This window comes from Chenopodium album, chromosome 3 (genome assembly GCF_948465745.1).
Source record: "Chenopodium album chromosome 3, dcCheAlbu1.1, whole genome shotgun sequence".
NCBI classification, from domain to species: domain Eukaryota; kingdom Viridiplantae; phylum Streptophyta; class Magnoliopsida; order Caryophyllales; family Amaranthaceae; genus Chenopodium; species Chenopodium album.
In genome coordinates this window covers 82,391,644-82,417,520 of record NC_137836.1, presented here as the reverse complement: position 1 = coordinate 82,417,520, position 25,877 = coordinate 82,391,644, and the positions used below count along the sequence as shown (strand labels likewise).

At 32.6% G+C, this 25,877-nt stretch overlaps 3 protein-coding genes across 3 annotated transcripts; 2 read left to right on the top strand and 1 right to left on the bottom strand.

Annotated features, from left to right (window-relative positions):
* Positions 1–4,819: 4,819 nt before the first annotated feature.
* On the top strand, positions 4,820–9,423 carry LOC145619946 (uncharacterized). Its single transcript, XM_081674626.1, has 9 exons — positions 4,820–5,194; positions 5,342–5,427; positions 5,525–5,572; positions 5,997–6,085; positions 6,214–6,267; positions 8,150–8,217; positions 8,335–8,381; positions 8,547–8,644; positions 9,017–9,423. The coding sequence occupies exons 1-9, from the start codon at positions 5,136–5,138 to the stop codon at positions 9,119–9,121; spliced, it is 654 nt and encodes a 217-aa protein (XP_081530752.1). The 5' UTR covers positions 4,820–5,135; the 3' UTR covers positions 9,122–9,423.
* A 360-nt stretch (positions 9,424–9,783) lies between these two features.
* On the bottom strand, positions 9,784–11,152 carry LOC145619937 (aquaporin TIP1-3-like). Its single transcript, XM_081674618.1, has 3 exons — positions 10,904–11,152; positions 10,542–10,792; positions 9,784–10,345 (listed from the first exon to the last, which is right to left on the bottom strand). The coding sequence occupies exons 1-3, from the start codon at positions 11,034–11,036 to the stop codon at positions 9,983–9,985; spliced, it is 747 nt and encodes a 248-aa protein (XP_081530744.1). The 5' UTR covers positions 11,037–11,152; the 3' UTR covers positions 9,784–9,982.
* A 12,515-nt stretch (positions 11,153–23,667) lies between these two features.
* LOC145619928 (uncharacterized) lies at positions 23,668–25,558 on the top strand. Its single transcript, XM_081674608.1, has 2 exons — positions 23,668–23,789; positions 24,504–25,558. The coding sequence occupies exons 1-2, from the start codon at positions 23,754–23,756 to the stop codon at positions 25,494–25,496; spliced, it is 1,029 nt and encodes a 342-aa protein (XP_081530734.1). The 5' UTR covers positions 23,668–23,753; the 3' UTR covers positions 25,497–25,558.
* The last annotated feature ends 319 nt before the right edge of the window (positions 25,559–25,877 follow it).

Below are 25,877 nucleotides of genomic sequence, written 5' to 3'. Positions count from 1 at the left end.
ACTCAATGACATTACAGAAGCTCCCGCGTAAAGGTTTTTCGGTTGAATTTTGGGTTGGTTTTGTTTTTTATTTTACTGCAAAATAGAAAATTGTAGAAATAGTTTACCTCGTCAATTGTACGAGTAACCTACAAATAGTGCTCTAGTATAGAAATACTCGTACAGTCGTACTAGTTTACACTACCGGCAACCAAACTAAGCTTGATTTAGTGATAAGATTGTTACTTTTTAACCTTAAGGTTGGTACGTAGCTCGTAAATAATGGACCAAAAACTACGATGGTTGAAGTCTAATTTAGGTCTTCCTTACCATTTTTAAAAATAAAAAATGTGCTCTAGTATTCCATTCGTGTCATTGATACATCGAATATGTACGCATGTTTGGTGAGCTTGTGGAGGATTAACATTTTAATCTTAAGGTAACAAGTTCAAGTTGCAGAATTATCTAACATGAAATGTAACGTCCTTAAATTAACATTATAATGTTGTTTTCCCAACATATTTTGACTTTGGGCGAACTTATACGGGGTATTTTCTCATTAGACATGTGATTATTATTATTATTATTATTATTATTATTATTATTATTATTATTCCTGTATTTCCTTTTGTTTGATTCATTTGGAATTTTCATAAGGAGAATAAAGAGAACTTTAGGCATTTATAATAGGAAAATTTGCCAATAATAATACCACCTTTTACCGGTCTTCCATTAATGGAACAACCTTTGAATTATTTCAAAATGGAACGACCTTTGATACGCATCCGCCAAAAATGGAACGTGACCTGTTGGTAACCTGTTTAATAGGTTACCTATGACACGTGTTACAATGTTATTGGTCAGTTTTTTTAAAAAAAAATAACAACCTTAAAACTAAAAATAAAATAAAAATAATAATAAAAAAAAAACTTAAAACTTAAAAAAAAAAAAAAAAACCCCTAAACAACCCCCTACCCTACCAGACTACCCCCGGAAACCACCCCCTTCCTAGTCCCCCATCCCCGTTTCCGATGCCCCTCCCTTTACCATCCCTGTTTTTGGCCCCCCTCCCTTACCCGTCCCTGTTTCCGGCCCCCCTCCCTTTCCCGTCCCCGTTTCCGACCCCCCTCCTCGTCCTCGATTCCAGACCCCCTCCCTACCCCGTCCTTGATTCCAGACCCCCTCCCTTTCCCGTCCCCGATTCCGACCCCCTTCCCCTTCTCTTTCATCGGTTTCCACCAGCCCACAACCCTATTCCAAACCCCTTCCCTTTCCCGTCCCCATTAATCCCGGCACCACCCCTTCCCCTCCGCAATTTCGGACCTCTCTCCTTACCGAAAACAACCCCGCAACCCTTCCCAGAAATGACCTCAAAACCATTTTCCTTCTTCCGCTCCTATGGCCGCACAACCACATTATCGAAACCCATTTCCCCGAAACCCTAACCTCTTGGGAAAGGATAGAGGCTGCGCAAATTGAGGATGAGGTAGAAGTTGGGCCGCGGTTGAGGACAAGAAAGGGAGGGGGGCCGAAATCGCGGACATGGTGGGAATGGGGTGTTACAATCAAGGACGGGAAAGGGAGGGGTGGTCGGAAACGGAAATGGGAAGGGGATGGGGGGGGTCGGAAACAATGGCGAGAAGGGGAGGGGGAACCAAAAAGTGGGAAGGAAAGGGGAATGGGGTTTCCGGGGAGAAGGTTGGTGGAGGGAGCAGGTGTATTCCGGTGAAAGGGGGAGGGGGCTGGGTAAAGGGATTTTTTATTTTTTTTTATTTTAGTTTTAAGGTTTTCTTTTTAATTAAACCATTAATATTTAACAAATGTTAAAAAATATAAAATATTAACAAATGATGACGCAACACGTGGCAAATGTAACTTGTAAAAAAGGTTACCGGTTTTTTGTTCCATTTATGGAAGATGTGTGTCAAAGGTCGTGTTATTTTGAGATAATCCAAAGGTGGTTCTATTATTGGAAGACCGGTGAAAGGTGGTATTATTCATGGCAAATTTTCCTTTATAATAAACATTTTTTTTAATAGTGTATTTCAGTGTATGTGAAAATGTTGATGTTTAATATTTATAGGTGATATGTAGAAAAACATCAAATGCTTTGTGGATCATTCAATATACGAAGTACATGATTCCTCTATTTCCAATTGTTTGCCCTTTACTCAAGAGGAAAATGGGCCAATTGGTATGAAAGGAGTAATTGGTTTTAGGACCTGTGTTTGATTTACTGAAAACAACTAAACTGAACGGATTGGAACTGAAACGAATTCTTTATGAGAAAGGAAACTTAAGAACTGAACTAAATTGAACTGAATAGAGTTGAAATGAATAGTTTATAAGAGAAGGAAATTAGGAGCAAACTGAACTTAACTAATTGAAGCTGAACTGAACTATACTGATTACTGAATAGACCCTTAGTCTTTTAGATAAGTGAGTTTGTTGTTGACTTGTTGTTGTAGTACCTAATCGTCATTAATTTCTTATTTAATGTTGTACTTGGAAGTTTGCACATCTAAAGCCACAACGAAAGCGATGGGGAACTAATTCGTTGGGAAAAATCTTAACCCACTTGGAATTGTGATGGGTAGAGTATGCATCCTACATAAAAATAACTATAGTAATTAAGAGTAATTAACAACGTCATTAAAGAAAAGGTTTATAAGTGTAATATAATTTAATGATAAGTACACGAGCCCTTTCCCTAAATAATGTTGGGAAATTATCTAATTCCCAAATTACAGCTACTCTTTTTTTAATTCCCATTATACCGTCCACGTCAGCTAAGAAAAACAAACCGATTTTTTTTTCTCGGTCCAGCAACAAACCGCTACTTCAAGTAGCGGTTTTAATTTCATAAACTGCTACTTCAAGTAGCGGTTTTCCTCAAAACACCGCTACTTGAAGTAGCGGTTTATGAAATTAAAACCGCTACTTCAAGTAGCGGTTTATGGGTTTGTTTGGTAAGTTTTCTTTAAAATCAAAATATCTGTAAATCAGTAATTAGTAAATACAAACCGCTACTTCAAGTAGCGGTTTCTAATACGTAAACCGCTATTTGAATTAGCAGTTTTTAGTAGCACACCGCTACTTGAAGTAGCGGTTTTCTAATAAACCCGTTTTTTAAAAAAATTCCCACTGAACCGGTGACGTGGACGGTATGGTGGGAATTAAAAAAAGACTAGCTGTAATTTGAGAATTAGATAATTTTCCAACATTATTTAGGGAAAGGGCTCTAAGTACACATGGTTTGTTTGTTTATGTTTTTCTTTTAAATAGGGATTTCAACACTTGTGATGTGTGCGGTATAACTAATTAACATAGAATTACTTGTTATCATTTTCTCCCTCATTACTCCCCCCCCCCCTTTTTTTGCAATACAAACTTACAAAAGAGGTTCCTTTGTACAATAAACAAATGCTTTTACTAGACCCACTTGTAGTTTTCTTAAATTATGCGTCCACCCCAACGTCTCAAGTATAATGGGACGGAATGAGTACTTTTTATAAGATCGGGATAGAGATTGCACCATTTAAGTTACGACAAAACCAGGTGCACTCGAGTTAAATGATAATTTGTACAATACAAACTTATTAACCAATGCATAATTTAGATCAGGTAACACTTTAATCGCCTTTCATAACTATAAAAAATTTAAAATGAATTGTTTGAAAGTATATATATGACACGTAATTTACTTTTAGGAAAAATTAGAAATAATAATCCCAACTTTCATCAATTTTGCTACAATAATCCCAACTTTGATTTATTCTGGAATAATCCGAACTTTAGGGGTTCCTCTTTTTCTTCAATCCCAAAAACCGGTGACCGGTTGAATAGGTTAATATTTTTTTTGTTTTTTTTTAAAGTGACACGTGTCACAACTGAATTGGCTAAAACAAATTTTTTAAAAAAATAAAAGAAAAAAAACAACCAAACCTCAGCCACCAGCAACCCCAAAAACCACCAACCAACCCCAACAACTAGTCTAACCCAAACGGCGACGCTAACCCCTCCCCTGCGCCGGTTTCCTCTTCCCCTTCCCCTTCACCGGCGACGGTTTACCTCTCGCCGCTTTCCCCTTTCCCTCCCCCTGCGCAAACCCGAAAACCTCCTTCCTACTTAAAACCTCCTCTCTGAAACCCGAAACCCCCCAAAACTCCTCCCCCACCGTCGAAACCCCTAGCCGCTTAGGGTTTTTCGGGGTGGTGGGAAAAACGATTGGGGGTTTTAATTTGGCAGTAGGGAGGGGTTTCGTCGGTGGATTTGGGGTTTCGGGGTGATGGATTCGGGTTTTGTTGGTGATTTCGTGAGGAATAGGGGGTGTTTTGGGGAGGGAGGAAGACGACGAGGCGGTGGAGGTTGCTTTACGCAGATGGTCGGCAACTAACGAGCGGCAGGCTGGTCAGTGAGGTGGTTGTTAGGGTGGGTCGGTGGGGGAAGATGAGGTGGCTGGTGGTGGTTGGGGCTTTTTAGGTTTTTTGTTTTGTTTTTTTTTAAAAAAAATTATAATTTTTAAATGTTATGGACCAATCAGGGCTTGACACGTGTCAAGTGACCTGATATAATAGGTCATTGACTTTTGTTGACCGGTTTGGGATTGATGAAAAAAAGGAACCCCCAAAGTTTTGATTATTCCAGAATAATCCAAAGTTGGGATTATTGTAGAAAAATTGATAAAAGTTGGGATTATTATTTCTAATTTTTCCTTACTTTTATTACTTGTATTATAAGTTTACTTTTATTATTCGTAAGTAGTTTTATATGTGGCCGACCTCACCGAGGTTAGTTATTCAAAGGTTACACCATAGCCCATAGGTCAGGGGCAATTGTCTGTGTTAATATGAGCGAACCACTCACTAAACTCCCAGAAATAAAAATTCTTAGGAAGGTGATGTTTAATTGAGCAAAATTATGTAGTCTGAACTTTGTTTCACAATAAATGATGCCCAAATTACCCAAAATAATGACAGTTATTTATTTTCTTTTTGATGGGAGATAGTGAGATACGGTTGATATTATCCATTTATTCGTAAAGGATAATGAAACTCACACTCATAAATTGTTATACTTTCTCACCAAAAATTTGCAGTATTTATCTGAAAAATTCCCCATTGAAGCTCTGAATTTCGCATATTTTTTGAGCAACAATGCCTCGTTTGTCCAATTTATACCTTTTCACTTACAATTTTGCTCAAACTATTGGTTGGTAATTCCTCTGCAAAACCCTTCATTTTATTTTAAAATATAATTATCAAATTTGATTATGATTATGTATTTGTTGTGATGTTTGAAATATTATTACTCCGTATTTTAGCACTGCATATTATTAGTCAAATGTCTTTAATAATTGCAGGGCAGTTGCATTGATACAGATTTTAATAGGGTTTAGTTCCACTAAATCTTTTAATGGGGCCTTTGCCTCTTCTGGGCAAATTATTTGTAAGTACATTTTTATTTCTACTTGCATTTTTTTTTTTTCTGATTTAATTAACAACTTAATTTACATTAAATTAATTTGTTTTTTGTGGGTGCCAAGGTTTATTGCAAAAAGCTGCATTCTTGGAAGTTATTCATGGAGCTTTGGGTATATGTTCTTCTATCGTTATATTTTACTGAGTAATATGTTGTTATTATGGCTGTACTCGTTTAGTAATTTCTCAGTTTCACAAAGATGGTTCTAATTTGAATTATTTGATTATCGTAATGATTTATTTGTTCTTGATCTTATTAGATTTGTCTCAACATGTATTTTCAAAATATCAACTTTTATACTTAATTAGAGTTATTAACTTTAAAAGTTTTACATTGGTAAACTTGAAAAGGTGAAGTGTAACCATCTTTATGAAATAGAGGTAGTACTTATTTGGTCGGTTTTAGTTGTCAAAGTGCTAATTTGAATCGTACCATTGACGTGACAATTGTGTCTAAATGAAGCGAGTATTGGAGTATGTAGTTGTATCTCATGGTAGTTCCACTTTTCATTTCTGTGTTTTTTGTGGTAATGAAAGGTATTGTGCCAAGTGGAGTGTTGTTGCCTCTAATGCAATGGGGAGGAAGAAGTCATTATCTTCTGGCAATTGCAGGGAAAATTGTTGAGGTTTTAGCTTGATCCTTTTGCATACATCTTTTGAGCTCCGCTTAATTACTTAGTGTTTACATGCTTTTTATTCAATGTATTATGAGGGAGGTTCTAATTGTTAGTTATACCTTTTGAAATCTTTGCAGTTACAGACGTCTCCTTCCATTTTCATAACGTTTGTTGCCTGGAGCATCAGTGAAGTGAGTTACTTTAACTTGTTTAATTTTTTGCCTAAACAGTGTTTGAGGTCCCAAATCATTTTGGGACTAAGGCTTTGTTGTTGTTGTTGTATACTGTGTTCCAAGCCATATATGGATTGCCATCTCCTCTTACACAACTTGTCATTATATATGGAGTGAAACTCTTCGCTTTTGTTACGAATCTGCATTGCTAGACACAGGTGAATTAACCTTAACCATTTTTAGTTTACTCCATTGGCTTGCAAAGACCACTTTAAAACTTTGTTATTTCACTGGACCCTCGCCCTGGGCGGGGGGGTCTACGTTTTAAGTCTTATTAGCTCAATGAGTTTAGCTAAAGATTGAGCTAATAAGTTCTAGACTAATAAGCTTAGATAGTTCAGCTCAGATTATAATTATAATTCATTTCCCAAAATATAAGGTGCTACAGGTCCATCTTATGATAAGTTTAGATCAGTTCATGGAGATGGTTCAGATAAACACAGATGTTAAGTACAATTTTTTAATGAGTTTATATGAATTTAGCTGAAGTTCAATTCAGATACTTTAGCAGTTTTTCAGATGAAAAGAACAACCCTGAGATTGGTGTATCTTTAATAATGCTTGAAATTGATTTTCTTAGGATGTTTTTTTATCAACTACATGTTCATAGCATTCTTTTATCCGTTCAAATCCATAATATCTACAAGTAGACATCAATGTATAAAAGCTGGCCAATCTGTCTATTAATAGGAGTACTAGGGATAGTGTAGCTGCTACTTTGTGTGTCTTAAATTGTGCTTACTACTTTACCAATAAAATAGGAGTTATAGGACAAACAGGTTCTTGATTCTTTCCAAAAGGGGGATCATGTTCAAGTAACTTGACAAATAAATGTTTTGTCTAATTCTGAATCCTTGGGATCACACTAGTTCAAGAATCCTTGACGTGTAGATCATAGATTAGGTCTTCGACATTGGTGATGCTGTGCTCAAATGGGAGGAGTTTGTGATGTAAAAAGGAACTGATAGGAGATGCACTTAGTTGTCATAGGGATAGTTAAGTTATTATCAATATTCAACTGTATATGGCAGTCACAACCACTATCAGAATAAAATAACAGTATCACCTCAGCATCAATGCTGGAGGAGCATTAGCATTATTTAGACTTTTGAGATTCCTCAGAAAGATGCGAATCAGATTCTTGTAAAGTGGTACATGTTATTTTCTGATGGAATCCTATAATTGCCTCAAACAAAAGCCCCTTACATTAAAAAGGAGAAGGCCTGTAAGATAGAATTTGACACTTGTGAACATAAGAAGTAAAGAAGGGACCAGAAAATTGTTCATGGATGAAGCATCTTGACTAACTTGAAGGGACTTGTATCTCTGTTGCTGTTTTTCACAAATTCTAGATCTGTTTGCCCTAAATTAGTATCTCAATTCGCAGTTTATTATATTCTGTGCAACAATTTTGAGACCTTTGTTGATTGATAGAGTGTAATTGTAACACAACCATAGAATAATATTTAATGTAACCAAAAAGGATGATGACACATCTTGGAGCATAGACCAAAGTTTGTATGTGAGACATTTACACTGGGATGGAGTATGCTGGAAAGATTAGCGTCACTGATAAATTATCCTGTAGGACCTTAAACGTACAGTTTTTGCCTTGATGATTTCATGTACTTTCTATTTGATAAGGTAATAGAGTTAAGATTTGCTGAGCATTCAAATGCTCATTCAGAGGCTTTGGCTCTGCTATATTTGAGTTCATTTGATGATCTAATATTTTTGGTTTTGCAACTTATGCTGCCATTGCACATCCATTCATCACCTGTGCTAATTTTTCTTTGGTTATTTCTTTTGGGAATAATCTAATGTTCATAATTTTATACAGATAATTAGGTACTCGAACTATGCTTTGAGTTGTATAGGAGATTGTCCATATTGGTCAACTTATGTCAGGTTTGCTCAATTCCTTATATGAAGCTCTTGCTTCCTGTTGATAAATGTGTAATCTCTTGCAATTCTATTGCCAAGTATCTAACTATCTTTGTTTTTTTGAACAATCGCCTCTGTAAGGTACACTGTTTTCATCCCTCTGTATCCAGTGGGAGTTGCTGGTGAAAGTAAGTCCGCCAATCATATCACTTGTATTGGCTTTCTTTTCCTTGTATTTTTTGTTTGTAACATAATATAGAATTGTTTAGTTTTTTCTGAATTGTTACTGCTCAGCTTATTCCTTAAGTGTGAGTAAAGTAGTTATTAATGGTTTTGATTTTCATATTTTGCAGTGTGTCTCATGTACCAAGCACTTACTTACATAAAGGAGAAAGACCTTTACAAAGATTTTTTCAGTGTTCTCCCTTTCAGCTATCACACTTTTGTTCAGGTAATTCATAACCTGCTTTTCAATATACTATGATGCTCTTCTTTAATACCAGGTTGAGGAATTCCTATTTTAGTGTGGGTCTGACATGTTTTAACCATCTTCTCATGCTCTAGTTTTGGTTATAGCCTCAGAGCACAAAATTTGCAATGTCCAAACACTTGGCATTGAAAATACGAGTGTTGTACTTGGTTACAATTTGATTGCTTTATACCTTGTTTTGGGTTCCTAGCAAGCAAATTACCAGACTAAATGTTGAATTACTTGTTCAGTGCACTTTTGCACATTATTTCTTTAATACGAAGTACGTTACAATATCATATGAAAGGCCATCTGTATATGTCTTAACACTAAGATGATCCTTCTTTGTGTTAGGTTGTTCTTCTTTGCTACCCTCTTCTTTGGATGAAACTTTACCTGCATTTACTGAAACAAAGACGATCTAAGCTGCGCAAACACCATGAGAAAAAAAGGGAGTGAGCATCTTAATGCAGTCTCTGCAATCTTGCAATGGATTAATGGGTAGAATTTATATTCTATATGTATCTCCAGTATTGTTGATTCTTGATTACTTGAGTTTAAACCAATAATCACTCTTTTTCTCAGCTGTGTCATATATTCTCGTCTATGCAGTACGGCTGAATATTTGTTTCTAGCTAAACTTTCTGTCATTGTCACCCTCCAGTTAAGAATTAGTAGCTATATATTTCAAACCTTAGGTGCTGATGTACATTGCAATTTTTTTTGACAAAAAGTTAAAAATAGTGATGCTCATACCTACATTCATAATTGTCAGTTTATTTGTTGGTTCTTCTTTAATATTCTGTATTTGATACCAATTCCACTTTATAATACCTTTAGTTGAATATACGGAGTATAAGTGTATAACATTATTTAGCTTCTCTTCCCTAAGGTCTGATGTAAATGTAAGATTCTGATGTTTTCTCGATATCAGATGAACCATAAACATTGATTATGGATGAAATAAATTGTTTTTTTCTTAAATTTGTTCGTAACTTGCCTTAAGACTGTTGACTAGATATCGTTTTATTCCTAGGTAGTCTTGTTAATAGTGATAGTTAAACCTGGTTTTCTGAAATTATTCCAGATAAACAATAAATGCAACAAGTAAAACTAACATGTTTCATTGAAGCAAATAATATACTATTCATTATGATTCACAATTGAACACTACCAAATTTTCTTGGCAAAATGATAGAAAATGGAAAAAGCACTCAAATCATTTGGGGATAAAAAAAACATATACAACCCATCAACTGCCTTTCAAACATATTGGCTGATGAAAGGGGGGAGATTTTCTTTTAATTATATGTTGAGAAATTAGGGAAGTTCCTCGTAGTTGTCTGGCTGGATGAAGATGCAGTGGTAGACGAGGGCAGCGATTGAAGAACCGATGAATGGGCCAAGCCAGTAGACCCAGTGGTTGTCCCATGACCAGCTGACAACAGCAGGGCCAAAGGACACTGCTGGGTTCATGGATGCACCGTCAAAGGCACCACCAGCCAAGATGTTAGCACCAACAATGAGACCAATGGCCAAGGGGGCAATGATGCCAATGTCACCCTTCTTGGGGTCAATAGCAGTGGCATAGACTGTGTAGACAAGTCCGAAGGTCATCACGATTTCAAAGACAAGGGCATTCCAGACAGTCACTCCAGAAGATAGAGCAAATGCAGAGGTTGGCTGAAACAAGAAAAAAATCAGTTCAGGTTAGTTTTTGAGCATAATGCTTAGATCAACAAAATGAAAAAAAATTACAATTACTTCCAAGAAGCTTGCTTTCGGAACACCCAAGGGATTGGAGGTTGGGGGGTAAAGTGAAGAAATTAGACAAAGTAGAAATGCATGAAAGGAATACTAGGGATTCATGTTTAATTACCAGGCCACCAGTGGAGAAGTTGAGGAGGAGGCAAGCAACCACAGCACCAAGGCACTGAGCGATCCAGTAGAGGATAGTGCAAAAGAAAGAAATTTTACCACCAAGGAAAGCACCAAGGGTGACAGCAGGGTTGACATGACCACCAGAGATGTTAGCACCCACTGATACGGCCACAAATAGCGCGAAACCATGAGACAATGCAGCAGCTACCAGACCAGCAGGGGATGCAGGACCATCACCTGTAAGCTTGCCTGTATCCCAAAACATAATTAGTTAGTTTGCCTTTGAAAGTTTTCACCAGCTAAGGTAGTTGACTTAATATAATTAAAGTTAGTTAGTGATCATGGATTAGTGAAACTTACCAAATGCCATGCCAGAGCCTTCTCCTGCAAAAACAAAAATAAGCATGGAGATAAACTCAGCCAATGCAGCCTTGAGGGCAGCAGGCTTTGTGGCCTCGGCCGGTGAGCCGAAATCGATTCTAGGGATTGCCATTCTTGAAATGCTAGTTAAACTCTTAACAGCTTTTACTTGCTATTAAGCTTGTTCTTCTTAGCTCTGTGATGCATTAGACTGCTTTAGGACTGTATTTATATAGCTGTCATGTAAAGGTTTTGAAGAGAAAACTAGGCCTCCCTTTTTATTTTATTTTATTTTTTTAAAAATTATAATTTTTTGTAATATAAAAATTAAAAATAGAAATAAAAATGTGGGTTTGAAGTCAATGGATGGAGGGAAGGGGGGTGGCTTGATGTTTTTGCCCTTTTGGGCAGGGCAAATAGTCGGAGCCTCCGGATTGTTCCTGTTTCGCCACGTGGCATATAGATATGATCAAACGGTGGATATCACTGTTGATCACCGGCCAAAAGTAGTGGTGATGGGTCCATCAATCATTGATCAAGTCTTTACATGAACAGGCCAATTAAGATTAGTTTATAAACTTAAAACAGTTTAATGTGTGATTAGAGGAGTGGTTAGGTGAGTTGGCTTGCCTCCACTTTGTTGTTGTTAATCTTATATTCTTATGTCGTTCTGATTAATGATAATCGAGTGCTTGTTTTTTGTGTAATAGAGTATATTAATTTCTTGTTTAGTGGAGAATTGTAGATTATTAAAGTGCTTAATTTAATTGAAGTTAATTATGGAGAAAACTCGTCATGTTTTTAAATCATCTATCCCCCAAGCAAATTAGCTCGCGGCTCTTACATGCGCGGGAGAGATTAATACGTAGTAGATTATCATATGTATTTCCCTTTGTTTCATATTACGGAGTACTATATTAGTATAGCACGGTTTAAATAAAAACACGGTCTTTAAGGTTGGACAGAATTTATAAACATGTGATTTTTTATTTACAAGACAAGATTTTAAGAGCGTTTTTTGAAATTTCAGACGTAGAGACTAGAGAGTTGTCTATTTGTGGGACACTCGTACCCTTAGCCCTTTTCTTTTCTTATAGGTTGTTATTATTGTTATCGTTATCGTTATGTCAACATTTTTGAATATCTATCTATATTGTCAATATTTTGCCTTGTCATCTCTCCCTCCTCTTTACAATGATCCTATCAAAAAACAAACACTGTTGGCTTCCCAAATTTCTGTCTCTACTTTACTTCTCCAGTCTTCGGGGAGATCTCGTATTTTTATATACAGAGTTGAAGTTTTTTTCTGGGTTCTTATTTATTGGACATAAGTAACATCTTACAATTGAAAGGGACTTTAAGTACTTTGTTAATTGGTATTTGGTTGGTGAAAACGTCATATGCTGATTACTGTGAATATATTAAACGATTCCATTTTCTTGCTCTTTTGATCCTAATCTTGTGCTATAGTGTACATTCGTGTAGAACTTTCAATGTCAAGAGAGTAGTAACACAAATCAAAGGTAGCAGATGTTTTGTTCGGATTAAGTTATTCTTAGAATTGAGTCAGATTATATTCAAGTTTGTTATCACTTAACCATAAAAAAACATACAAGTATTTCGTTAAAGTAACCAACATTAGTTTAGTCATATTAATAGATTTAACGTGAAAAAAATAATTCAACTCGAAGTGCAATTCAAATCTACGTCATTTAATTAGATGCGTATCTCAAAATTTAAACATGAAGGAAGTGATCAATAAGTCGAATTCATATCTCCTTATCCAAAAATATACAAGGCATCTATAATTTCTACTAAGGAAGTCTGCAATTAGAAGTCATATCCACGTGTATCCTACAATTTTGCAAAAATATATTATCCTCCAAAATGTTAGTCTTAGCCATAGTTTTGGATGAACAAAGACTTAATGAGTTGTAATTTAATAAAAAATTTGATAAGTAAACTTTTGCCAGACGAGAATTACAAGGACTTGTAGGGGACAATTAAGATAAATGTATAAGCTTATGGCATATGCTTTGTTTGTGGAAATGGAACCTACCATTTGTCATTTTCAGCTTCAATTATTCTTATATTTAGTGATTTGATTATAGAGAATATAATATGATTTCATGAATTAAATACACTAATTATTTCATTAGTATTTATCTTGGTATAGAATAATGATCCCTTTGTAGAAATTTTTGTTTAGTTTAATGTTTTGTTCTTATCTTTAAATATCTTGATTTATATAAACGACGAATCAACATCTATGTCAAACAAGTAAAGTTTAAGCTTCTTAGACATGTAATTACACTATTTCAACTTTAGAATTTAAAAAAAATAAATAGAAGATCAACATTATACTCCGTATTTGTATAAGTCATGGTGACATAATTCTCAAGGAACATGTAGGTTAGTTAATTTTTCAATATGAGGTAGCTTGAGCATGATTATAAAGGTTAACTTAAGTCCTTTGGAAAAAAAAATTCTTAGTTCTAAAATGAATTCAAATACGAAGTAATATATTTTTTTTTCCCTTTTGATTTCAAAACAACTTTTTAATGTTAAGCGATAAGCTCAAAAATCATTATTGAGTACGCCTTGAATATATACTGTTCTAGTGTTCTTTACTTCTTTATATGTTTTCTCAAACTTGTTGATGATATGGATTGAAAATCAATCTAAAAATTTGTGACCTGAATCCAAAAAAAAAAAAAAAAAAAAAAAAAAAAAAAAAAAAAACTCCAAGCAGCTAACTTAACGGAACTTCGAGTGTAAGCCCAAAAAGGAAGGAGCTCAAGGCCCAAATAAATACCTAAGCCCACTAGTCGAAGGCTAAGATTAAGAAAAATAAAAGGCTTAAATTCGAGGGCTGAATATTTAGAGCATCTGGACCAAGTATAAAAAGGCCCATATAAATATTTCTCTAGTATGGGCCTTATTCTCGGCACTTCGGCAGATGCTCTAGGCTTTAATTTGACTTTCAATTTTTCGAATCCTCTGCATTATGAACCACTATAATAGTAATGGCACTATCCATTAAAATTGTAAGAAATCTGATGAAACGGAAAATTGAACCCCCTCACCCTTAGGTCCTCCACGAGGCCTCGATGATAATCTGAGTGCTTGTTTGATTTACATAAAAATTACTAGATTTTAATGAAAAGTTACCTTCGTATATGTCTTATGAAATGATGTATTTACGTATACATATTATACAAAATTTTTAAGAATTAATATAGATGTTGCAGCTTACTAAAAAAGAGGAGGGTGGGTAAGTCATTTTCCCATGTCCTCCTATATATCTACTTTATGTCGACCAAATAAAATGTCACACTTGCAATTCTTGTGACAATTCACCTCGATCTTCCTTTTTTCTCGCAAGTTGCAACCAAACAAGCACTAATAGTTATAAGAAGTATTCATATTATCGCTAAATTGACAATTACTACGGCTGTTAGCTTAGCGGGCTAGTAGATGACAATAATAGATATAGATTTATAGTAATCTTGTAAATTAAACTTCATGATCATTGATCAAATATGCAATTTTCTTTATTAACTTTCATTGTTACCATCCAATTTTTATCCTAAAGTGGTGAGGGATGTATGCAATTTAAAATTATTGGAGCTTCTTGTCCAAAATGTACAAAGTATAAGTCGATCAATAATAATGACCTAAAAATAGTTGGTTAAGATTAAATATATACACATACCTTATCCAATATTAACAGTCACATACTCACATGGGACATCTTTTTATACCATCTTTGAGTCTTTGGTTTGACTAAAGGGTTCTTTTTTCCAATATATTCTAGTGAAATTTGTAAGTGTATAATTAATTTTATAAAAATTATTTGATTTAGTTAATGTTCAATATTCCTACAACAAAAATATATACTCTGTATATTTAGTTCAAGACATTAAAATGTACATTTATAATATTTTTACGACTTGCATAAAAATTTTCATACGATTATGAGTACTATAGATAAGAAATTTCAAGCACACATCATGTGAATAAACCCTAATAAAGGATATTTACCTAAGCTAAGTTGGTAGGCCGAAGAACATAATAACAGCGGAGAAAAGAATTCCAAAAACGTGGGAAAGAAAGATGAAGACAAATTAAACAAGTAAATCAGAATGATGACATGAGTAATAAAAAGGAACATTTTATTAATTACTAAAACAAGAACAACAACCGCAAAATACAGAAAAAAATCATGGAAATGATATTTATAATGTTTAATAATTATAGTAAGGTATAACAAGTTCTCAAAGTCATATTCTTCAATGATGATAAAAAGAAGTAGGTTGCAGGGTATACCTTTTGCACTTTATATAATAATTAATAATAATGAAAAAAAGGTTTGGTGTGTAGCTTTCTCTTTTAATGATAGCAGTTAGTTAAGCAGCAGCATGAATAAATATGATTGCATGACCTAGCTACTAATTATTTTTAGTGTTGAATTGTACAAGTTTTGGTCCTTTTGACTGGAATTCTTATAATATTCTTCCATGCATATAACTTCATTTATGGTGCTAGCTAATTTATTGTTAGGTGATGGTCAAGTGCATAATGAATTGAAGAATGAGGGAATAGACACTTAATTAGCTTCCAGTGATTAGTAGAATCTTCAACCATTTAAGCAATGTTGTACGGTTTGATTCTACAGAACAAAAGTGCATCTACCAATTCAATAAAATAAGACGGATGTGAAATGAATTTAAGCCTTGTCATCACTTTGTTGCATGTAAGAATCACTAAAATTGTAACGTATATATATTAGATGGGTCTTTTAGAAAGAACGTGAAACACTTTGCCACATGCAATTAGATAGGGTTAAACTTTTAAAGTTAGTATAAATTTGTACGAAAATAAGAGGTATACAATTTTAAGAACACTTTATTGATCTTTGTTAATTATTTGCTTGGCGGTATCCAATAAGGCAATTTTAACCCTAATATAAACACCTCGATCTAGGTCACTACTACACCTAATAAGTTCTTAATTTTGTTGAGGAGGAATGTGCATATATAAAATATATAAAGTACATCTTTTTAGTGTATAAATAATATTTTTTCAATGTATAAAAAATCATAAAGGACAGTGATGTATATGTGATATGATCTCCAATCTTAAGTATCACTACAAGTGTATGATGTATACGTGATATAATCTCCAATCTTAAGTACCACTATCACGGACAAAAAGTGCTAGCTAAACAACTAAGGCAATTAGTATTCACCAGCTAGTAAAGTGTATATGACCGTCCCATTACATACATGATCACTAGAGAGACAAGTTAGGAAGGTTGTCAAGTATCCTAATAAATCATCTTGATAAGGAGTATATCTTTTGAAACGATAGCAAAATATTTTTTGAGATAATGTAGGGTCACAAAAAAAAAAATATAAGAATTCTTCTTTTATGTTTTGACATAAGTGAAAAATAGCAAAACAATCATGATTATATGCCGTCATTTTCATCATATAAGTAGCTTTTTTTTTTTCCAACTTAATCAGTCAAGCTAGTTATATGTATGACATCGAAGTGCCGGCGGGACTAGGAGTTACAGAGTATAATGTACGAGAACGAACCTTGCTTTATTTCCCTTTATTTTGCATTTAATGGAGTAGACATAAAAGTGCTATGGGTTATCCATTTATATTTGGTAAACATTTCAACATTTGACCGTATTTATGAATGTATCATATAGTAGTTTCTGATCTTTCTCCAAACTATACCCCATTATGACACGATTTGTACTCCCAGAACACTAAACTAATTAACTTAGATCATGTTCTTTTTGAGCTTCTGGATATATCAGATCGAATCGAATAGATTTTAACAGAGTAGAGCAGTTATTAGTAGAGCAAAGTAGTCCTAAAGAACAAGGTCTAACTATTTGTATAAGTGTACCGATTAATTGTACAAGACCAGGATGTTTTAATTTTAATTTCTCGTTCTGTTCTATAAGGTTCTACACTTCTACTCAGTTTATACAAGTCAAGTAAGGTAGTTTAATTTTACTCATTCTCTTCCAAGCTAAGCTAGTATGGAGTATATATAATTTATAGCTGTTTAAAAATAAATCTACGTACTCATTTTACCCATTTCATATACAAATACATAGCTTTAATAATTAATATTGTGCTTATTATTAAATATATCTACCAAGTATATAATTGTATATATCAATAGAATTTGATATTTTAGATAATGTACAAATTGAAACAAAATTTCTAGATCCCATATAATTTTGTACCTCATGCATGTATAATTTACTAAACAAGATCAAATACAAGAGACACAAATAACTCATTTTAATTTCTTGGTTTCAATCCATTCATTAGTGAACATTTTTTTTTTTCCCTTTTATCTAATCTTGATATGATGTGTATTTTTTTTTTTTTTTTTTAATCTCAAAATTCTCCATCCATGTTACAAAGTTTGAAACTTTTAATTAATTATTAGTAGAAGTCGTGTGATCTAGAACCGGTATTGGGTAGAAGGCGAAAAATGTTAATGTTAATGTGGTACAAGCACCGTCGGAGAATCGTGTAGCGGCGGACACGCAAGAGATGTATGTGTGAGTAGACTTTTTTGTATGTTTGCGCCTTAGATTTCATGTTCGTGGCTTTCGTTGCCTCTGGACCCCACTTCACTTGTCACCTAATCTCCATGTGCACATTCACAACAAACAATTTTATTGGTCATACTTCTTAATTCACACTTAGCAAATACGATTAAGCCTTGTTCTTTTGAGCTTCTAGGTAAAGCAGAGTAGATTTCAACAGAATAAGGCAGAACAGAGCAGATTTCATTCAGCGGAGCAGATTAGAGCAGGGTTCAGTATTGCAGAGTAAAAAAACACGGTCTTATAGTACTTTCGTCATTTTTTATTAGATAAATAACTTTTACAATAATTTATTGACTATAAGTGAAAGTGATGCATCTAAATCGAAACTTCCATATATAGAAGTAATGCATCTAATGAAAAACGGAAGAAATACTATACATATAAGAAGGTTTTTTTTTTCATTCATCACATATAATTTGACATACATACACCGCTTCATGATCTAAAATTAAGATATTATTTAGACTATTAGTTTTGAATATAAATCCTTCAACTTATAAAATGATCAATTTACAATATCCTCTTTCTTTGATGTGAGACAATTTACATATAAACTACAAAGAGGTTACTTTTTCCAACATATATACAGGAGCTTAGTAAATGCATACTTGGTGTATAATTTGATTGATTTCTACGGTAATTAGTGATAAACTACAAGAAGTCTATGCATGGAGCAAAACATTATCATCATATTACGATGCATGTAATATAAAAAAGGCAAATGACTTTTAAGTATGTCAACTTTTCTTGAAACATAAGATATGTTTTCTTGTCTACTGTATGTATTCACGTAATAATAATTAAAATTACAGTCCTTTTCAACTGCTTATGCTTTATTTTACTGCCTTGTTTACGACTTTAACACAATTAACAATTTAATTAATTACAGTAGGTGGCAAAACTAGTTTTGTTGCATTTGAATTAATATTAGACAATCTTACAGATTAAATTCAGTTTCAAGAGCTGGGGGATTATGGGTTTATATACTATCAACTCATCTAAAAAGTTCAGTTATATACATGTATTTTTTAATACCCAACTCTAATTAAATATTTCACTTTAAATCGAAAAAGAAAAGTGAATAAAATATAAGCTTATGACTTTCTTATTAAATTGACTCTTGATGTAAAGTTAAAAGACCAGATTAACCAAAAATATGATAGAGTATAAAAACACATCTCCGAGTCTCAACCATCAGTTTAAGCTTTTGGTTTATATTCTATTAATTTTTATCTTTATCCTTCTCTATCGATTGGTTTATGTCAAGCTGGCTCCGATATCATGTTAGAGAACCAACTCAATCAAAAGGTTAAGCTGATAGTTGAGGCCCGAAAATATATTTTTATACTCTATCATCTATTGCTTCAACTTGTCGTGGGCTCGTAGGTCGTAGCTTAGCTAAATAATCACTAACTCCATATTAAATCTGTGATAATAATTGGATGAAAGAATAAAAAAAAAATGACACGAAATACAAAGTTGGCAAATGATAATGGTCGGCGGGTAAAATCGTTAATGTCCGTTAAGAATATAAGGAATTGGGTCTTCACTTTAATGGACCACTCCTCGGCGACCCCGGAACAAATAACTCGTCAATCACTAAACTATTACTCCTACGCATTACCTTAATTAGTAGCCTGACCTATGTATCCTACGCCAAGCTTTTTATTTAGTTAGCTAGCTAATAATATAAATTCATAATCTTAACCTAAGCTAGGTAGCTAGCTAGTTTAGTGCCATAATTATATTTTAAGTTTAGACTTTATATTATAAATTATTAATACTATTAATTACTAGCTAGTTGTGAGCTTATGATCAAGGAATATTTGTAAAATTGTAGATATATTACTTTGTGATCGACTATTGGATGCACGTAATTTAGGCATTATACTTTTCATCAAGGTTTATCAAACTATCATACACGCACATACATAAGGTTTCATTTTTTATTTATCTTATTGCTCTTTATTCTAGTAAATACGAGTTACAACCTAGAATAGTACGCTATACGTACCTATTGATTGAAAATTCACTGGAAATATTGATAACATCAAGAAAAATAATAATGGATAACTAAAGACAGATTCGAAAGGATGATGCATGCATGCAATGCACGAGTTTTATGAAGTATATACATGGACGCTAATACATGTGTTCGGATTAGGGTTTAACAACCAACGATATTGGTTGTGCCAACTCCATCCTGGCCTATACGGTAGAGAATGACCCATATGGCCATATACATGCCACCTTTAATTTGCAGAATACAAATCAAATATCTCTCTATTAAACTATCCAAATAAACACATATGTTAGTCTCAATAATACAAGTAATAAAAAGTGGTTAATTTCATATATGATTGTGTTTTACAATTAAGAATGATATTTATCACGGATAATTATAAAGTAATACAACTACGAGTAGTAAAAAAACAATAAAGAGTCATCGATATTTATCTATGTAGAAACTTTTGGATCAATGATTAGTTGTTGATAAAGAAGAATCAAGATTAGAGGCAAAGGGGTCAGGTCAACTCAATCTAGGCACATCGAAACAATAATATTTATTGATATAGAAGAACATGATCATGAGTTTAGAGTTCATGTAGTAGATCAATACAAATTATATATATTGCATAAACTATTACAAGAATGTGTAAATTGAGTTGCTAGATACATTGTACTTCGAGTCTGTTTATTACACGGATTTAATTATTGAGATCAGCCGTTTTGTCTTTAAGTATTAACCTTTTTTAAGCAATTTTATAATCTTTTTCTTAATTTGTTTTTTGTCAGTTTTCTATAAGTGAGGGAACCAAGTAATACATTAACATCAAAAAAGGAATCCCATTGTTGTGTTTATGATACAATCATTAATGATGTGATCTATCGTCTGTATTAGCTAATTTATATCTTAATCACAATATAAGTATATAACATTAAGCTTCCTGCATGATTATTAAAGACAAAAAGACATTGTAATTTTTTCTTCAATTGGCTTGATGATGATGATCTATACTTGTAGTAAGTTGTACTTAATTTATGTAGTATGGGTTTTAAATCTTTTTAATGATTAAAACAATTATAAGAATGTTAATAAAAGTAAATGAAAAGCTAGTTCATACTTGTGTTATTTAAATTGTAATGTTATGATATATTGTATACAGTATACGCTATATTAATTAATTACGAATTAAAAAATAACAACAAAGTCAAAAATATATTTAATTTCTTGAACTTTTAAAATGTTTACAAACCTTAAAACAAAGTGTTTTTATTGAAGTACTTATTATTTTGATTTCTTAATTGTGGAATATGATGCAACCTAATAACACTTGATTAAAAAAAAGCCGTATTAGACTAAAATAAACTCAATTATTAACATCTTTCCTTTGTATGTACAAAACAGGAGTAGGCTTCAATTTGATGCTACCCTATTCTAGATTACAACACTGTATAAGGTGCCACAAAATAATAAATATGACATAGATGACATTATTATATCTCGAGGTCACTTTTTACAAACTTATCTATGAGATCTAGATAAGCTCGATCATTTATATTACTTAATAATCCTAATTAGGGACTTAGGGTACCACTATATATCATTATTATCATCAGAAAAACAACTTGGTCCTATCCATCATATCATGCAAATACAAAGCACATAGTACACCTTAAAAAAATTCAAGCTATGCTAGCTGCGCCGACGTCGAACAAGTTAAACATTTTTTTCAAGGGGGATAAGGAACCGGCGGGGCTAGCTAGCTAGACCATAGTACAACAACATACATTATTTAACATCAAAATTAATGGTAGCATTGAATAATTCACATATATAAATTTGAATAGTCTAGGTTTTGTTATTAGTAGCAAACAAAAGTATAAGAAACACATGCAAAAGCATAAGAGTCCATGCAAATAAAAAGACAGAAAAAGAATACAAGAAAATAATAAGAACGTACAAGTCAACAAACAATGTGGGTTTAGCTTAAGTTTGTCACATAGTGAAAACTAAAGAATATGTGCGCATATAAGTCAGCCAAATATGTAGTGCCTCGTCCTACTTTTCTTGGGCAGTTAACTTTGCCATTTGCGCCTCCCACCTACGGTATATATTTCTCATTGTTGCAATTATATATGCTCATTTTTTAATCCATTTTTAATAAACTAAGAAATTCTTTAATTTTATCCATAATATAATATATATATAGCTCAAATTTTTATTTTGATACGAGTATATAGTTTAAGATGGTTAATTAGCCGTTTACTTTTATGCCGTAAGTCCGAATTTGTGGACTTCAATTCGCGAGTAACGATGTTTTGATGATTAATTATACGAATATCAACAACATTCTTTTCATGATTTTACATAAACCAATAAAGCTTTAATACAATTTTTATATAAGCAAAAAATCAGCATGTATATCCACTTCTTTATACCCATGCATAAGATCTTATGTTCATATTTTGTTCTTTTTTTTTTTTTGACTTATCTAAACAAAATAAATTTAGTCAAAATAAGTTGAAGACAAAATGATTTCTTTAGACCATTTCATACACAAATAAGTTTAATTATTAAGACAAATTATATTCATCAAGACAAAATAAGTCTACATATATATATATATATATATATATATATATATATATATATATATATATATATATATATATATACAAGTTTAGCTTAGATAGATCCATGCAAATTTAATTGAATATAATTTTATTGACCTTGTTCATTTAACATGATTTATACTATGGAGAAAGAAGTATATCGCCATATATAATTAATTATATTATATTACTCTAGTAATTTTGTTTTCTCCATTTATTGTGGTATGTATTCTAAGTCTCATATTAATTTGAAGTTTTTTTTGTTTATAAAAGTTGGAATGATTTTTTATATTTAATTAATGGAGTAGAATGTGAATTTTAGGGGGATATCAAGGTATGAGATTCTAGGGTTACGGAGTGAAATAATTTAAATTCTGTTGGTATGAGGTTCAATTCCATACCTAATGGCCTAACCAAACAATAAAATAAATGGATTAGATTTAAACTAATTCCAAAATGTCCGAGCAAATGACAATTCCTGAAAAATTTACTTAAAATTCGAATTCAAAGTAAGATAAATAAAATAGAATGAAGGAACGAAGATACTAAAACTTTGGTTGACCTTTATTTGGAACAATAAATACTATATAGACTATAGGAGTACAATTGTACAAATGTACAATATATTATCCCAAAATTAAACAAGAATAAAATTTCAAAACTTCGGGTCTGTTCACGTTTACTTAATTTCAGTTTAGTTCAGTTCAGCTCCTAATTTTCCTTTCTCATAAAATATTCATTTCAGCTCAGTTCAGTTCAGTTCAACTCCAATCAGTTTAGCTCCAATAAGTTCAGTTCAGCTCCAATCAGTTCAGTTCAGCTCAGCTTAGTTCACCTGTTTGATTCACCTTAATTTTGCTGAACTGAAATTATTTTTACTGAACTGAACTTAATTTTACTGAACTGAAATTATTTTTACTGAACTTAAATTATTATTATTGAACTGAAATTATTTTTACTGATTTTCTATTATAATTCTTCTTTAAGAAAACTGAATTTTACTGAACTGAACTTATTTTTACTGAACTGAAATTAATTTTACTGAACTGAATTTATTTTTACTGAACTGATTAATGTCCAAAAAGAATAAATTTCAAAAATTCATGTCCAAACTTAATTAAATGGATGGATTAATTTAAAAATGCTGACTTAGCTTGTGAATAAATTTAACAATTCGACAAAACTGCGTAAAATGGGGAGACCTTAGTCTAGCTTACCATACTCTTAAACATGTATTTACCATAAAACATTAATTACCATATAAAATTACCCTGTTTTACCATATTAAATTTAGAAATTATTTAAAATCATGACCAACCCGCCTTAAATTATTATTCTATCTAAAAATATTTATTCCTTTCCTTTATTAACTCAATAAATAATAAATTAAAATAAAATCCGCCCCTTCTTTTTTGTCCTTATTTGCACCTTCCCTTTTCACACTTCACAGCTCTATAAATTACTCATCATCTTCTCCATCCTCCATCCCCTACTTTCTCTCTCTCTCTCTTCAACTTTCTCTCTCTAATTAACTCTCTCTTAATTACAATTAAACTCGTATTAGCAGAGATAATCAACAATACAACAATGGAGGACATTGATTCTTTCTGGAGTTTTCCTGAGGTGGGTTTTTCTTCAATTTCCCCTGTTTTTTTTTTAACTAAATTTGACATTTTGCTGAAATTCTTAGCTTTTTTATTTTAATTGCCTGGTTCATTGTCTAATATTCTGAAATTTCAATGAATTGATTCATTTTTCTCATGTTGGATAATTTGTGTTGTCATGACATTGTATAAAATTCGGAAGTATTAAGCATTTATTACAGTAATTTAAATTAATTCAAAATTATTATAGGTTAGGAGTATCAATTACTTGTATTATTTTCAGTGGTTAGCTTAAATATTAAATGAATTAAATAAAAACTTAAAAAAAAAAAAAAAAGAATTAAATAAAAGGGTTTTCTCTAGGTACTATTGATGTTGATCAGTGATAGTGAAACATTGGCATTTTACAGTGAAATGAAGAGAAAAATAAAAATAAAATGTGTCCATGTTCTTTGGATTCTGATCAACAGTACAATTAATTTCTTTCTTTTTGTTTTTTATATGTACTTTGTATGTCCAATTCATAACGGAAAAAAAATTGAGTTTTTGACTAAAATGAACTTTAAATCTTTTTTCATGGGGTCCCTTTGATTTACCCATCTCCCTAACTTTACAAAAGGTTTTTGTTTTTTTTCATAAAAATCCCCCCCCTTTTTTTTTTTATAATTTGTTCATGTAATTTATTATTATTTATTTTACTAATTTGCCCCTTTTTTTTTCTTTGATTTTACAGAGTGTTGTTGAGTTAAAACAGAAGCTTGAATACAAGACATATGAGTTAGAAATGACAAAAAATGAGACAAATGAAGAGATAAGGAAGAGCAATGAGCAAATCAAGAAATTGCTTCAGCTTTTACAAACAGCTTACAAAGAAAGAGATGAAGCCAAATTTCAATTACAAAAAGTCCAACAAATCATGGCATTTAACAAACCAAACAACAATAACAATGCTATTGATCATTTCATTCCAACTACAAATTCCTCTGCCTTTTTGGCTCCTCCTTTCTCCCCTGATAGCCCTCTATTGTCAGCCAATTTCGCCGTGACGAAAGCAAACTCAACCATAACTGATTCAAGCAGTTTTTCCTTAGAAACTCACACTACCAACAATCACAACAATTTTAGCCATCCTCACTCTCTTGTTTCATCTCCAGCTGCTTCGTCTCCGGACTCGAGTAACAATGTTTTTAGTACTCCTCCTACTCTTTCTCCTAAACCTACTCCCAAAAAAATTGACCAAGAATCATTGATCATTGCAAATTTAGCCAAGGGGAAAGCGCTCCCACCAAAGGGGAAGCTCTTACAGGCCGTGCTCGAGTCAGGACCACTTCTTTCGACATTGATGGTAGCCGGTTCACTTCCCCAATGGCGGAACCCCCCAGGTGTATTGACTCATCAGATACCTCCTGTTAACCTTAAAGGGTGTGGGGTAGTGATAAATCAATCCCCGGGAGGTTCTAAATTTTGCCCCTCTCAACCACCACAAGCATCTAATGTATCGCCGCAAATTATAATGCCTAATAATGTTACAAATAGTTATGTCGTCAAAGGGGTGGGTAATTCAGAGTTGTACAATAATTCTAGTGGGTCATTTGGTATTTGTACAAGTCCAATGTTGGATTTTGGGAGTGGATCATCTGGGTCTTGTTTGATGGGTAGTAGAATGATGATTAATCCTAACGTTGGATTTAATTGTCAGATTCCTAAGAGGCAGAGAATAATTTGAAAATAATTTTTGACTCTTTTTCTTTTTTCCAATATTTATTTTATTATTATAATTATTATGTATATTTTGGCTGAACTGCTTTTTTGTAAATAAATGATGAATTGTTGCTTAATGACTTAATTATTACTAGTGATTTTGGTCTATAGAAATCTTGTTTGATTATTTGTATTTACTATTTAGTGAAAAATCATCCTGATTATTTTGCAAATAATATAGGCTCTTGGTTCTTTTGTATAATTGGCATTGTCTTATATTATGCCTTAAGTTAACTTTGAACCTATGGACTATGGAGTAACATTTTTTAATGAACTTTGACCATATTTAATTCATAATAATGCAAGCTCATCAACATCCTTAATAATATTTGTCCTTTTAATTCCT